The sequence below is a fragment of the Heterodontus francisci genome, chromosome 47 (genome assembly GCF_036365525.1).
Source record: "Heterodontus francisci isolate sHetFra1 chromosome 47, sHetFra1.hap1, whole genome shotgun sequence".
In the NCBI taxonomy this organism is placed as follows: domain Eukaryota; kingdom Metazoa; phylum Chordata; class Chondrichthyes; order Heterodontiformes; family Heterodontidae; genus Heterodontus; species Heterodontus francisci.
Genome location: NC_090417.1, coordinates 15,067,366 through 15,080,190, shown reverse-complemented (window position 1 = coordinate 15,080,190; position 12,825 = coordinate 15,067,366). Strand labels below are relative to the sequence as shown.

General features: G+C 44.6%; 1 protein-coding gene across 10 annotated transcripts in view; it reads right to left on the bottom strand.

The window, feature by feature from the left end:
- The window catches only part of LOC137357193 (phosphatidylethanolamine-binding protein 4), a 485,084-nt gene that overhangs the window by 443,256 nt on the left and 29,003 nt on the right, over positions 1-12,825 (bottom strand). The window contains exon 4 of one of the 10 annotated variants that reach the window (XM_068023335.1): positions 6,243-8,680. The exons of the other annotated variants lie outside the window; for them this stretch is intronic. Coding sequence (XP_067879436.1) covers positions 8,390-8,680 — 291 coding nt within the window. The 3' untranslated portion in view covers positions 6,243-8,389. Of the gene's footprint in view, positions 1-6,242; positions 8,681-12,825 lie in introns of those variants that run through there. 10 annotated transcript variants of the gene reach the window in all.

Sequence of the window (12,825 nt, the reverse complement as noted above, 5' to 3'; positions counted from 1 at the left end):
CACTTTACTCCACTCCTCCAGGTTGAACATGACTTGCACTAAGTTCTGAAAGGATTTAGAATGTACTCTGAGAAAAGGACCATCAATCACTAGGAGTGGCTCAGCAGTACCTTCACACTGATCAGGCCAAATCCTGAATAGCATGGCCACCAAACTGGACTGGAGTCAGAAGGTAAGGGAATCCCTCCAGGAGAGTAACCCATCTGATCTTGTCCTCACCAATCTATCTTTTCCAGGTACATCTGTCCACCACAGCATTGACAGAAGTGACCATTACATAGTCTGTAACACCACCATTTGTTGCCCATCCCTAATGGCCTTGAAAAGGTGGTGGTGAGCCACCTTCTTGAACCGCTGCAGTCCATGTGGTGTAGGTAGACTCACAATGCTGTTCGGGAGGGAGTTCCAGGATTTTGACCCAGCAACAGTGAAGGAACGGCGATATAGTTCCAAGTCAGGAAGATGAGTGACTTGAAGGGAACTTGCAGGTGGTGGTGTTCCCATGAATCTGCTGCCCTTGTCCTTCTAAGTTGTAGAGAGCGTGGGTTTCGAAGGTGCTGTCAAAGGAGCCTGAGCAAGTTACTGCAGTGCATTCTGTCGGTAGCACACACTGCTACCACTGTGTGATAGTGGTGGAGGAAGTGAATGTTTAAGGTGGTGAATGAGGTGACAATCAAGCAGGCTGCTTTGTCTTGGATTCTGTCAAGCGTTTTCAGTATTGTTGGAGCTGCATGCATCCAGGTAAGTGAAGAGTATTCCATCACAGTCCTTGTTGTGCACAGTTTTGTCCCTGTATTTCGTACATTGCAACAGTGAATCCACTTCAAACATATTTCATTGGCTGTGAAATTCTTTGGATGTGCTGAAAGTCACTCTATAAATGCAAACTCTTTATTTCTTTATTAAATGAAGCAATGCCCTACTTAGTAGACATGCCAACTGTTGATCATTTCTCATATTTTATCAATGCACCTGAGGAGCCATAGAGAATATTACCAAGAGGAACACTTTTCTACTCATGTAATCCATTTGTTTGGATGTTATTAGTCAAGAAGAACTGATCATAGTTTAAAGTCAAAATGCTGGAAACAAATAAAAAGAAAAATTCTCCACAGTCAGTGAATGGCTCATCATTCACGTTACTAAAAATGGGAATAGAAGAAATTGTCACTAACTTAATTGACGTGTAGCAATACCTTTTACCACCAGTGATTTCATTGCCTGTGCTACACAGAGCACTTGCCATAACTCATTTACTCATAATCTCTTTCAAGTGATATACTATCTAACGTTTCATTTCCATCAATACCTACAGCTGTGTTACTTGGTGACTCCTTAATCCAATCACACCTTGATTTCATAAAGTTGGAAACCTGTGTTTTGAAGAACAAAATGACAGCTAAGACATAATTTGGGCACATAAAGAGCATCCTCTTAGTTTGGAGGAGCTGAAACAACCTATTACAGTCAGCAGAATAAAAATATTCATACAATATGTATGTGGTTTACAAGCACTGGTTTATACTTCTAACAATCAGCCAGAGATCGCTCACATGATGGTCGACTTGTCTGCCAAATGCATCAAATCCAATTATAAACAACGAAGAAAAAACAAAGAACAGTACAGCACAGGAACAGGCCATTCGGCCCTCCAAGCCTGCGCCGATCTTGATGCCTGCCTAAACTAACACCTTCTGCACTTCCGGGGCCCATATCCCTTTATTCCCTTCCTATTCATATATTTGTCAAGATGTCTCTTAAACGTCGCTATCGTATCTGCTTCCACCACCTCCCCTGGCAGCAAGTTCCAGGCACTCACCACCCTCTGTGTAAAGAACTTGCCTCGCACATCCCCTCTAAACTTTGCCCCTCTCACCTTAAACCTATGTCTCCTAGTAACTGACTCTTCCACCCTGGGAAAAAGCTTCTGACTATCCACTCTGTCCATGCTGCTCATAACTTTGTAAACCTCTATCATGTAGCCCCTCCACCTCCGTCGTTCCAGTGAAAACAATCCGAGTTTTTCCAACCTCTCCTCATAGCTAATGCCCTCCAGACCAGGCAACATCCTGGTAAACCTCTTCTGCACCCTCTCCAAAGCCTCCATGTCCTTCTGGTAGTGTGGCGACCAGAATTGCACACAATATTCGAAGTGTGGCCTAACTAAGGTTCTGTACAGCTGCAACATGACTTGCCAATTTGTATACTCTATGCCCCGACCGATGAAGACAAGCATGCCGTATGCCTTCTTGACTACCTGATCCACCTGCGTTGCCACTTTCAGTGACCTGTGGACCTGTACGCCCAGATCTCTCTGCCTGTCAACACTCCTAAGGGTTCTGCCATTTACTGTATACTTCCCACCTGCATTAGACCTTCCAAAATGCATTACCTCACATTTGTCCGGATTAAACTCCATCTGCCATTTCTCCGCCCAAGTCTCCAACCGATCTATATCCTGCTGTATCCTCTGACAATCCTCATCACTGTCCGCAACTCCACCAACCTTTGTGTCGTCCGCAAACTTACTAATCAGACCAGCTACATTTTCCTCCAAATCATTTATATATACTACAAACAGCAAAGGTCCCAGCACTGATCCCTGCGGAACACCACTAGTCACATCCCTCCATTCAGAAAAACACCCATCCACTGCTCCCCTCTGTCTTCTGTGACTGAGCCAGTTCTGTATCCATCTTGCCAGCTCACCTCTGATCCCATGTGACTTCACCTTTTGCACCAGTCTGCCATGCGGGACCTTGTCAAAGGCTTTACTAAAGTCCATATAGATAACATCCACCGCCCTTCCCTCATCAATCATCTTCGTCACTTCCTCAAAAAACTCAATCAAATTAGTAAGACACGACCTCCCCTTCACAAAACCATGCTGTCTCTCGCTAATAAGTTCATTTGTTTCCAAATGGGAGTAAATCCTGTCCCGAAGAATCCTCTCTAATAGTTTCCCTACCACTGACGTAAGGCTCACCGGCCTATAATTTCCTGGATTATCCATACCACCCTTCTTAAACAAAGGAACAACATTGGCTATTCTCCAGTCGTCTGGGACCTCACCTGTAGCCAATGAGGATACAAAGATTTCTGTCAAGGCCCCAGCAATTTCTTCCCTTACCTCCCTCAGTATTCTCGGGTTAGCTTACCTAGTCTTCGAGGGCAGCTCAACATGGAGGCACCCTCTTCTTCCTGCAGTCTCAGTTGCGGCCACCTGTATCAGTAGCGCTGCTGAGGCTGCCAAACCGACGTCCCTCTGATTGGGCCGGCAGCTCAGAGAGGTGGGCCACCATCCTCAATTGGGTGGTCTCCCGCCTGAGGCCTCATAATTGGCTGCCACTGGTAAAATCCCACCCAGGATCCTGCCATCCATCCCCTCAGGCTCGGGGCCTGCTTTTGGTCCCAGCAGCAGAACAACTTGGGAGCTGGAAAAATTCAGCCCTGTGACTCTAATGATACAGCAGAGAGGAAACCATGCAATGTACTGTATTTGTATTTCCAAAAGGCATGCACGAGGGTGCCACTAAAAGGTTCCTGTACAAGATAAAAGTTCATGGTGTTGGAGGTAATATGGAAGGATAGAGGATTGGCTAACGAACAGGAAACAGAGTTGGAAAAAATGGGACATTTTCCAGTCTGCAAACTGCGCCTCAACTATTTACAATCTATATTAAATGATTTGGATGAAGGGACAGTGTATTGTCGTCAAATTTTTGGATGATACAAACATCGGTGGGAAAGCAAGTTGTGAGGAGGACACTATGGGCAGTTTTATGCATCTCACATTGTTTCTACTTCTGCCCTTTTGCCATTTCCCACCCAATTACAAATGTAAATCACTGTTGCAGCAGCGGGTATGGGAGACATGAGATCATGTGACAGGAACGGATTTACATTGGTGGAACCCGCTGTCATTCTTCATAGCACCATTTACGTCACAGCTATCAATCGTTCCACATTGCAAGGCTGGAGGATCAGCAGCCGCCATTGTTTAATCGTCTGCAGAAAATTATGAATATTGCTGTTTTTGTTTGCCCTTCCTCACACGTTGCAATCTCTGCCAACCTAGCACCAATTCCCCTTCAGGATTGACTTGTGTCACCACCACCACCCACAACAACAGCAGCCAGAAGACAGCGTCCCGCCCCACAGTTAGCGTCATAACAGCATAGAAGGAGGCCATGCAGCCCATCGAGTCCATGCCGGCGCTCTGTAGAGCAATCCAATCAGTCACATTCATCCACTTGATCCCGGTAACCCTGCAAGTTTATTTCCCTCAAGTGCCCATCCAAATTTCCATTTGAAATCATTCATTGTCTCCACTTCCATTAACTCATAGGCAGCGAATTCCCTCACAACCCTCCTGAACAAGAGTGACCAATACTCTAGTTGTGGCCAAACCAATGCTTTGTAAAGGCTCAGCATAACCTTCCTGCTTTTGTACTCTATGCCTCTATTTATGAAGCCCCAGATCCCAGATGTTTTGCTATCTACTCTTCAATGATGCCTCCCTGCAGGCTCTCCTCCAGGCCGACAGGGAAAGGTGCGAGGTCCTCTTCCAAAGGAATAAACTCGGAAGACTCTCCCACCTGTCCAAAGTGGTCTGAATGGAGGTGGCGGAGGAGGTTTTGACCCATGGGGTCACTCGTCAAACCTGAGTATAGTGTCGGAAATGGGTCAGTGACTTGCTCAGATTGACAAAGGTAAGTGACATTGCCAAAACTGTACAAATGTTTTGATCCTTGGATCTGTGTGAGCATGTTTGATAGTGGGCAGTCATTGCATATGTTCGAATGCATGATCAGCCTTGGTGCCAAAGACCAATTGATTCTGCAGAATATCCAAGTCTGGCATCTGTTTACACTTGAATGCAATGTGCGACCGACAGTCTGGAATAAGTGAGATTGATGCTTGTAGACAATGGGTGTGAGGCATCATTCGACATGTTATTACATAAACATGGTCCCCTGCAAAAAAACAGATGGAGGAGTGCCTGAAATAAGCATCCAGACCCTCGCAGAGGGGAAGGTAGCAGAGATGGCCGGAGAGATGGGTGGAAGAGCAATTTCAGAGGGCAAGGCAGGATCGTCATGGCGCAAGGATGAATTATCAACTTTACTGTTGCAGCCATATGTGAACACAGGAGCAACATGTGAAAAGTGTCAATCTCATGCTGTGATGATGCTTAATGTGCCTCTGTTTTTCCACAGCAGGTACCTGCACGTGAGCGACGGAACGCCGCGAGGCCCAAGACACTGCCTCTGGGGAAGATTCCATCAATGCCCCAGAGGGTGCACCGTCACCTGCCTCTTCTTCCACCTCTGCCAGCACAGAAATTCACACGGTCCACAGGGGGGTTTGAGATTAAAAGCAGGGTCACAATGGAGTGGGTACATCACAGGCACATCCTAGCATCTGAAGGAACATGTGCCAGCCAGGCCCCCTGATAATTGGAGGAGTGCTGGGGACCAAGCCCCCTTCAGATCCATGCTGATGATGATCCTCTGTTCGATGCTGGAAGTGCAGCAAAATCATGGGGAAGATTAGTCGGAGATGCCTGAGGTCATGGCGTGGATTTGCGTGTTCCATGGAGAAGTCCATGCAAGCCATGACCTGTGCCATATCCCAGGCACATGAGTATATGGCTTCCTCAGTGGAGAGTTTGGTAAGCTCCATCATGAGTCTGGTTGAGCCCCCAACCCATATGCATTCCGACCTGCGCTCCATTACTGTCGCCATGGGGTCTATGCAGCACTGTCTAAGCGAGAGGTGGACGAGGAACCTGGAACCTCCCTGCAGTTTCCCCTTCCCCTCAAGGAGAACAGCAGGTGCCATCGTGCACCCAGATGGAGGAGGAGTGTGTGCCAGGTGCCCCAGAGCCTTCCTCTCAGTACACCCTGGGGTAAACAGCATCTCATCTTCCCCCTTGACCTTGACCCCCTTGTCTCCAGTGAGCGAGCCCAAGGGGGGTGCTCAAGCAGCAGTGCTGGAGATGCCAGTAGGATGGAGCCCTCAATGCCCCATACCTCCAGGACAGCCACCACAGTCATCCACAGCAACGGGGCAGCGCAATGAGCCGACTGCCTCCATCTCAGCTGCAAATGTCAGGGTAGCACCTAGATGCAGTGGAAGGAAAAGGAAAATTAACGAATTATGAGCACAATGGTGGGAAGGGTGTTTAAAATAGTGTAACTGCAAATGATAATATTTTGAAATACATTTATTTGATTTAATCTTTGATATCTTCTCATATATCATTTGAAGTTGCCAAACTGAAAGGAATAATACATTTGTGCTGACAAAGGATTTTCGGAAATGACCATTGTGGCATTTGAGCGTTCAGTCTTCAATGACAGCTGCTTGAAGCTTGATGATTTGTTGCACTATTCCATAGCAACATGCCTTCCGATGCAAGTTCTGCAGGCCCTCCCTTACATGCTTTGTACAGGAGCTGTGCTGGTCTAATCAAACTGCTGCAACGGTGTAGCAGCCTTTGTTCAAGGGGTAATGCCTGGATGCAAGACACGATTTCCAAGGAGACGCAGATAGTTTACAATGAAGTTCCAAACAGGGTGTTATCCACATCACCACTTAAGGTGCAATTTTTGATGGTAAATGATTAGGTTACAGTAATGATTCAACTCACAAATGTACGTGAACATTCCGTGAAATTGAATTTTTTTTCATGTTTGAGCTTTAATTCACTAAGTGCCTCACTCTTGGCTGAAACGTCCAAAGATAAGGTTCTCCCCGATGTCTCTTGCACGTCTCTCAATGGCCCTTGCATCTATCAAATTCCCATTCACATTATTGTCCTCCTCCTGAGGCTCTTCATATTCATCTGAGCAGGAATGCTGTTCCTTCTGTTCCTCCACATGCAAAATATGCCCACATTGCATTGCCTGCTGTGCATTGCACAACCAAGCAATGATTATTCATGAGACCCTCTGTGGTGCGTACTGAATAGCTGCTCCAGTCCGGTCAAGGCAATGCAAATACATTTTCAGCACGATGGCACTGGTCGAAGTGTGAGCAGCATTGTATCTCTCTTCAGCTGCACTTTGCAGATGCCGCAATGGTGTCAAAAGCCATGTCCAAAGTGGATGACCGTCGTCACCCAGGATCCAGCAGTCAACTTGGACTGGTGCATTAAAATTCCTGATTCACCAGATTCCCATGCACCGCTGACTTAATCTGGCAGGTCGGATTTAATTTGACATTATTATGAAGTAAGGAGTATTCATGCCGTACAAATGTATGGAAAGCTGGAACCCGCCACAGGACAGGTGAACGCCAGCCCAGCGTAAATAGTTTGCTGACTTAATCTCAAATAAAACCACGGTCGGGTACGCAAAATATTACCTCACGTCTTATTAAGTCACCCCGCCTGACACAAAAGCTACTCTAGCAAAGGAACATAGGGTTATAAAAGGAGTAGGCCATTCAGCCCATCAAGCCTGCCCCGCCATTCAATATGAGCATGGCTGATCATCCACTTCAATGCCTTTTTCCCACACTATCCTCATATTCCCTTATGTCATTTGTATTTAGAAATCCGTCAATCTCTGCTTTAAACATACTCAAAGACTGAGCTTCCATAGCCCTCTGGGATAGAGAATTCACCACCCTCTGAGTAAAGAAGTTCCTCCTCATCTCAGTCAGGGGAAACATCCAATCCACATCTACCCTGTCATGCCCTGTAAGAATTTTGTACGTTTCAGTGACATCACCTCTCATTCTTCAAAACTCCATAGAGAATTCAGGGCCAGTTTCTGCAATTTCTCCTCATCGGGCAATCCTGCCATCCCAGGGATCGATCTGGTGAACCTTCGTGGCACTCTCTCTATGGCAAGTGTATCCTTCCTTAGGTAAGGAGACCAAAACTGTGCGGTCTCACCAAGGCTCTATACAATTGCACAAGACTTGTTTTCTCCTGTACTCAAATCCTCTTGCAAGAAACACCAGCATAACATTTGCCTCCCGAATTGCTTGCTGCAGCTCCATGTTAGCTTTCAGTAACTTACGAACAAGGACACCCAGTTCTCTTTGGACATAAACACTTCCCAATCTCTCATCATTTAAGGAATACTCTGCATTTGTGTCTTTCCTGCCAAAGTAGATAACTTCACATTTTTCCACATTATATTCTATCTGCCATGTTCTTGCCCTCTCACTTAGCCTGTAAAAATCCCCTTGAAGCCTCTATGCATCCATCTCACAACTCTCATTCCCACCTAGTTTTGACTCATCAGCAAACATGGAAATATTACATTTAGTCACCACATCCAAATCATTGATATTGATTGTGAATAGCTGAAGCCTGATCCATGTGGTACCACACTCGTCAGAGCCTGCCAACCTGAGAATGACCCATTTACTCCTACTCTCTGTTTTCTTTCCGTGAACCAATTCTCAATCCATCATTGGATTCCCCCAGGTGAAGGGCATCATCGATTTTGTCGATCTTGCCATCAAGGCACCCAGCGACCAGCCAGTGAGATCGGTCAACAGGAAAGGCTTCCACTCTCTCAACGTCCAACTGGTTAGCAACCATAACAAGAGTTTCCTCCATGTGCGTGCTCTCTTTCCTGAGCTGCCAGGACTCCTTCATCCTCCACCAGTCCAGGCTGCCTCTGATATTCACTCCATCTCCCGAACTGCGTAGCTGGATCTAAGGAATCAAGGGAAATCCATTCAAGAAATGGCAACTGACTCCTCTGCAGGAACCCCAGACAAAAGCACAGAGGCAATATAATTAATGTTACCTGCTCAGCAGGCCAACAATTGAGCAGGCCATCAGGTTGCTGAAGATGCAATTCCTGGATCGGTTGGATGGCACCCTCCAATAAACTCCTGAAAAGTTTTGAGTTATTGTGGTGGTCTGCTGCACTCTCCAGAACACAGCCCTCCAGAAAGGTGTGGACCTTGAGGAAAGTGAGGCCCTGGAAGGAGACAGCTCATCGGGGAAAGAGCAGCAGTGAAGAGAGGGGGAGCAAGAGGAGATGGAGAGGGATAACATTGAACATAGAGATGGCCTGCTGCACGACAAGATGGCCTCCTCCTGCCACACTCCAGGAACAGGACCTCCCTCCTCTCTCTCACAGCCTCCAACATGAGATCCAGGTTGGCATTGAAGAAGTGAGGGTCTTCCCTAGCCCTCATGCCAGGCCTCCTGCACCCCTGTGACATCTCACTTCTCTCTGGTGCAGAGGAAGATTTTGGCAAAAGATGCAGACATCTCCCTCAGGACAAACAGCAGCCTCAATGAAGGCTGCAGTAGGGTATCTACATGAGGCCCACACTTGATCTGACCCACCTCTATTCCCAGCCACACTGGCTCTCAGTGGGCAGGAAACCTGTCTCGATATCAATTAAGGGCTTATCCATTTGAAAATCTGAATCTGAATCAGTTTCCCACCAGAGGCAGGTTTCTGGAATTTATCTGGAAATAAGTCAGATGGTCATTTGTGATCTAACAATGTTTAAACAATTTAAAGAATATGGAAAACCTGGGGAAAGTATCTGTTATTTGAACATTATTTTGTGTCATATTCAAATTAAGTCTTCTGCAGAGAGTGAAGAACAAAAATCAAATCCATCAGATCTTCACTAGGTAAAAAATACTGGCAGCAGGTATCATTAGGTTTAACTTCCAGAGTCACCAATCACTTAAATACTCCTATAACATTTTAGAAAGAAGACAGCCTTTTATGTTAAATTCTCTGTTGCTGGAGTATATTAAAAATTCCCAATATATTTTTCATATCAGTCAGGATCTTTGTCATGGTGGAGAATCTAATGGAAGTTGCTGACAGAAAGTCATCCGGGTAACATATTTAACTTTCTGGCTGACCCACAAAATGGCGAGAAGTAAATTCATGCAGAAAAAAATCTTCAACAATATGACATGGCAAAGTTTGCAGCCCTAATTTTGATCTCTTGATTTACAGGAGTCCAAGATCTGGCAAATAATAAGCCACTATATTTTTATTCGACGCAGGCTTTTTCCAGATCTCTGACTTAGTCTGTGACCTCAGGAAGCCCCATAGATTTCAGATAGGCACCATCCTCTCTTTTTCAAGCGTTAATTATTTAATTTACACTTAAAGATGGAGTGCAGCACTTCCGTTACTTGGACAAAAACTCCATTTTACCAAAATCTAAAAAGTTCTGATACAGATGCAACAGAAGCAGTCTGAAGTTAAAACAAAGCACAACTACTCTTGTTGAAATGGTAGGCAATGCTCCAGAGAGAATCTACAGTATGTTTTGATATCGTGTTGGAAAGTCTATATAGTAGAAAGTGTGTTTGAAAACTCAGAAAATGAAATACATATCGATTTGACCTAAAAAGTAATCTGTTTTGCTGACTGCCACCAACACTAGCAATAAAGAAAAATCATGTAACACAGTTTTGCAGATAATATGACCATATATCACAGGCACTTACGAAAGCATTCGAGTGATCTATCATTTGATACTGTAACTGCTTAGGTGCAAAATTTTATAAATTTACTTTAACTGTAACTTTTCTATTTTCTTTTACCAATGTTTTTTTTTGTTTAGCTGAGCAATATTCATAAATCAAGCAAAGACACTGACCACACATAGTGGCTGTCGGCCTGACCACCAGACAAATGGTGGAATTCCATCTGCTAGATACTCTAAGCTGATTGCTTCACTGAGAGCCATCTTGCCTTGAGCTCCGAGATCGACTAAAGCAGTTTAACAGTGAATTTGCGTCAGCTGGTCAGCTGCAGAAAGCAATACTTAATCACAGTCAATTCATCATAACCTTTTCGCAGAAGAGGGGATGGAAATAGAGAAAATGGGAGCTGCAGATCTGGATGGAATGTACAGTATTTAACACTTTAAGTACTGCAATAGTATTTGTCTGCCATGAAAACAAATGTATGAAAATTTACGATAAAGACAATGTACATTGTGGTAAACCTTCAGAAACAAAATCTTAAAAATGTGACACCTTCAACCTGATAATCCAACTTTCAAGTATTTGTCATAAAAGCTGCAGTAGCAATTTGTTGGTGTCATTCACCATTTTGCAGAAGCCAAAAACAAATCATTGACTTATAAGAAGATAAAGCAAGAAGTTACCAAACTGAGATAGGGTGTGAATTTGTTTGTCAGCTGAAGCAGAAACATGCAAGTGTTCAGCAAAATCAAAGTACTGTTTCTAGAAAATTTATGGCAACAGATGAAGTGACATCAGAAAAGAGAAGTGAGCAATGGGCAGTGTTTCAATGAGTGGCAGCTGCAGAGATTGCCAACACTCATATCACCTCTCATTCTTCTCTTCTCCCAGGAAAACAGGCCTAACTTCTCCAATCTATCTAAATAACTGAAATTCCTCATCCCTGGAACCATTCTCGTGAATCTCTTCTGTACTCTCTCTAAATCCCTCAAGTGTGGCGCCCAGAACTGGACGCAATACTCCAGCTGAGGCCGAACTCGTTTCTTATACAAGTTCGACGTAACTTCCTTGCTCTTGTACTCGATGCCTCCATTAATAAAGCCCAGAATACTGCATGCTTCATTAACTGCTCTCTCAACCTGTCCTGTCACCTTTAATGACTTATGCACAAATGCACCTAGGTCCCTCTGCTCCTGCACCCTTTAGAATTGTGCCCTTTATTCTACATTGTCTTTCCAAGTTCTTCCCACCAAAATTAATCACCTCTCATTTCTCTGCATTGAACTTCATCTGCCACCTGTCTGCCTATTCCACCAACTTGTCTATGTCCTTTTGAAGTTTTACACTATCCTCACAGTTCACAACGCTTCCAATTTCGTAGCATCTGCAAACTTTGAAATTGTGCCCTGTCCACCAAGGTCTAGGTCATTGATATATATCAGGAAAAGCAAGGGTCCCAACACCGATTCCTGGGGAACTCCACTGCACACCTTCCTCAAACCCGAAAAACATCTATTAACCACTACTCTTTGTTTCCTGTCACTCAGCCATTGTCGTATCCTTGTTGCTACCGTCCCTCTTATTCCATGAGCTACAAGTTTACTCACAAGTCTTTTGTGTAGCACTGTATCAATTGCCTTTTGTTAGTCCATGTACACCACATCAACAGCATTGCCCTCAGCAACCCTCTCTGTTCTATCCTCAAACAACTCCAGCAAGTTAGTTAAGCATGATTTTCCTTTACTTGAAGGTAATCCCTGCCCCATTCAGGTACCTGAATGCAATCATAACATATCAGTGGGGTATTGTTACAAGGTTTTTATTTTTGTCTTAAAAGCTTAGAATTCTGTTTTAAAAAATGAAAAAGGATTTTTCAGTGGATATTGATACCTACAAATAGCTGAAAGGAAGTTCAACTCGCACAGGACAGGACAGCAGGCAATTTCAAGGAAACCAGCCAGGGTTTGACCTCCTCAGAGCAACTCTTTGAATGACAAGGGAGACTCTATGACTGGACATGTGACTTTTCAGGAAGGTTTTGCTTTCACTTTGCACCCTTTAAAAAAGTGAGTTGGACAAAGCTGGCATTTGAAATTTGGTTTTGACCTGCCTGGAGATCAGAGAGTAAGCCCCAGGAAAAAAAGTGTTACCTCTCTCTGTAAAGGAATCCTGCATTTCTTGAGAAGAAACCCTGTATTTCAAAGGTGGCAGATTCCTATTGCCTCCTGTCTCTGAAGAATCCCTGCATCAAGTGTGGTTCCTGTTGCTTCCTGTATTTAAAAAATCCTGAAATCTGAAGAAATCTTCTACTGCTATGGTAAAACCCAAGAAGACCTGTTACTACACCCCTGAAGGAAGACCTCTGTGAAGCCTGCTGCAGTTGA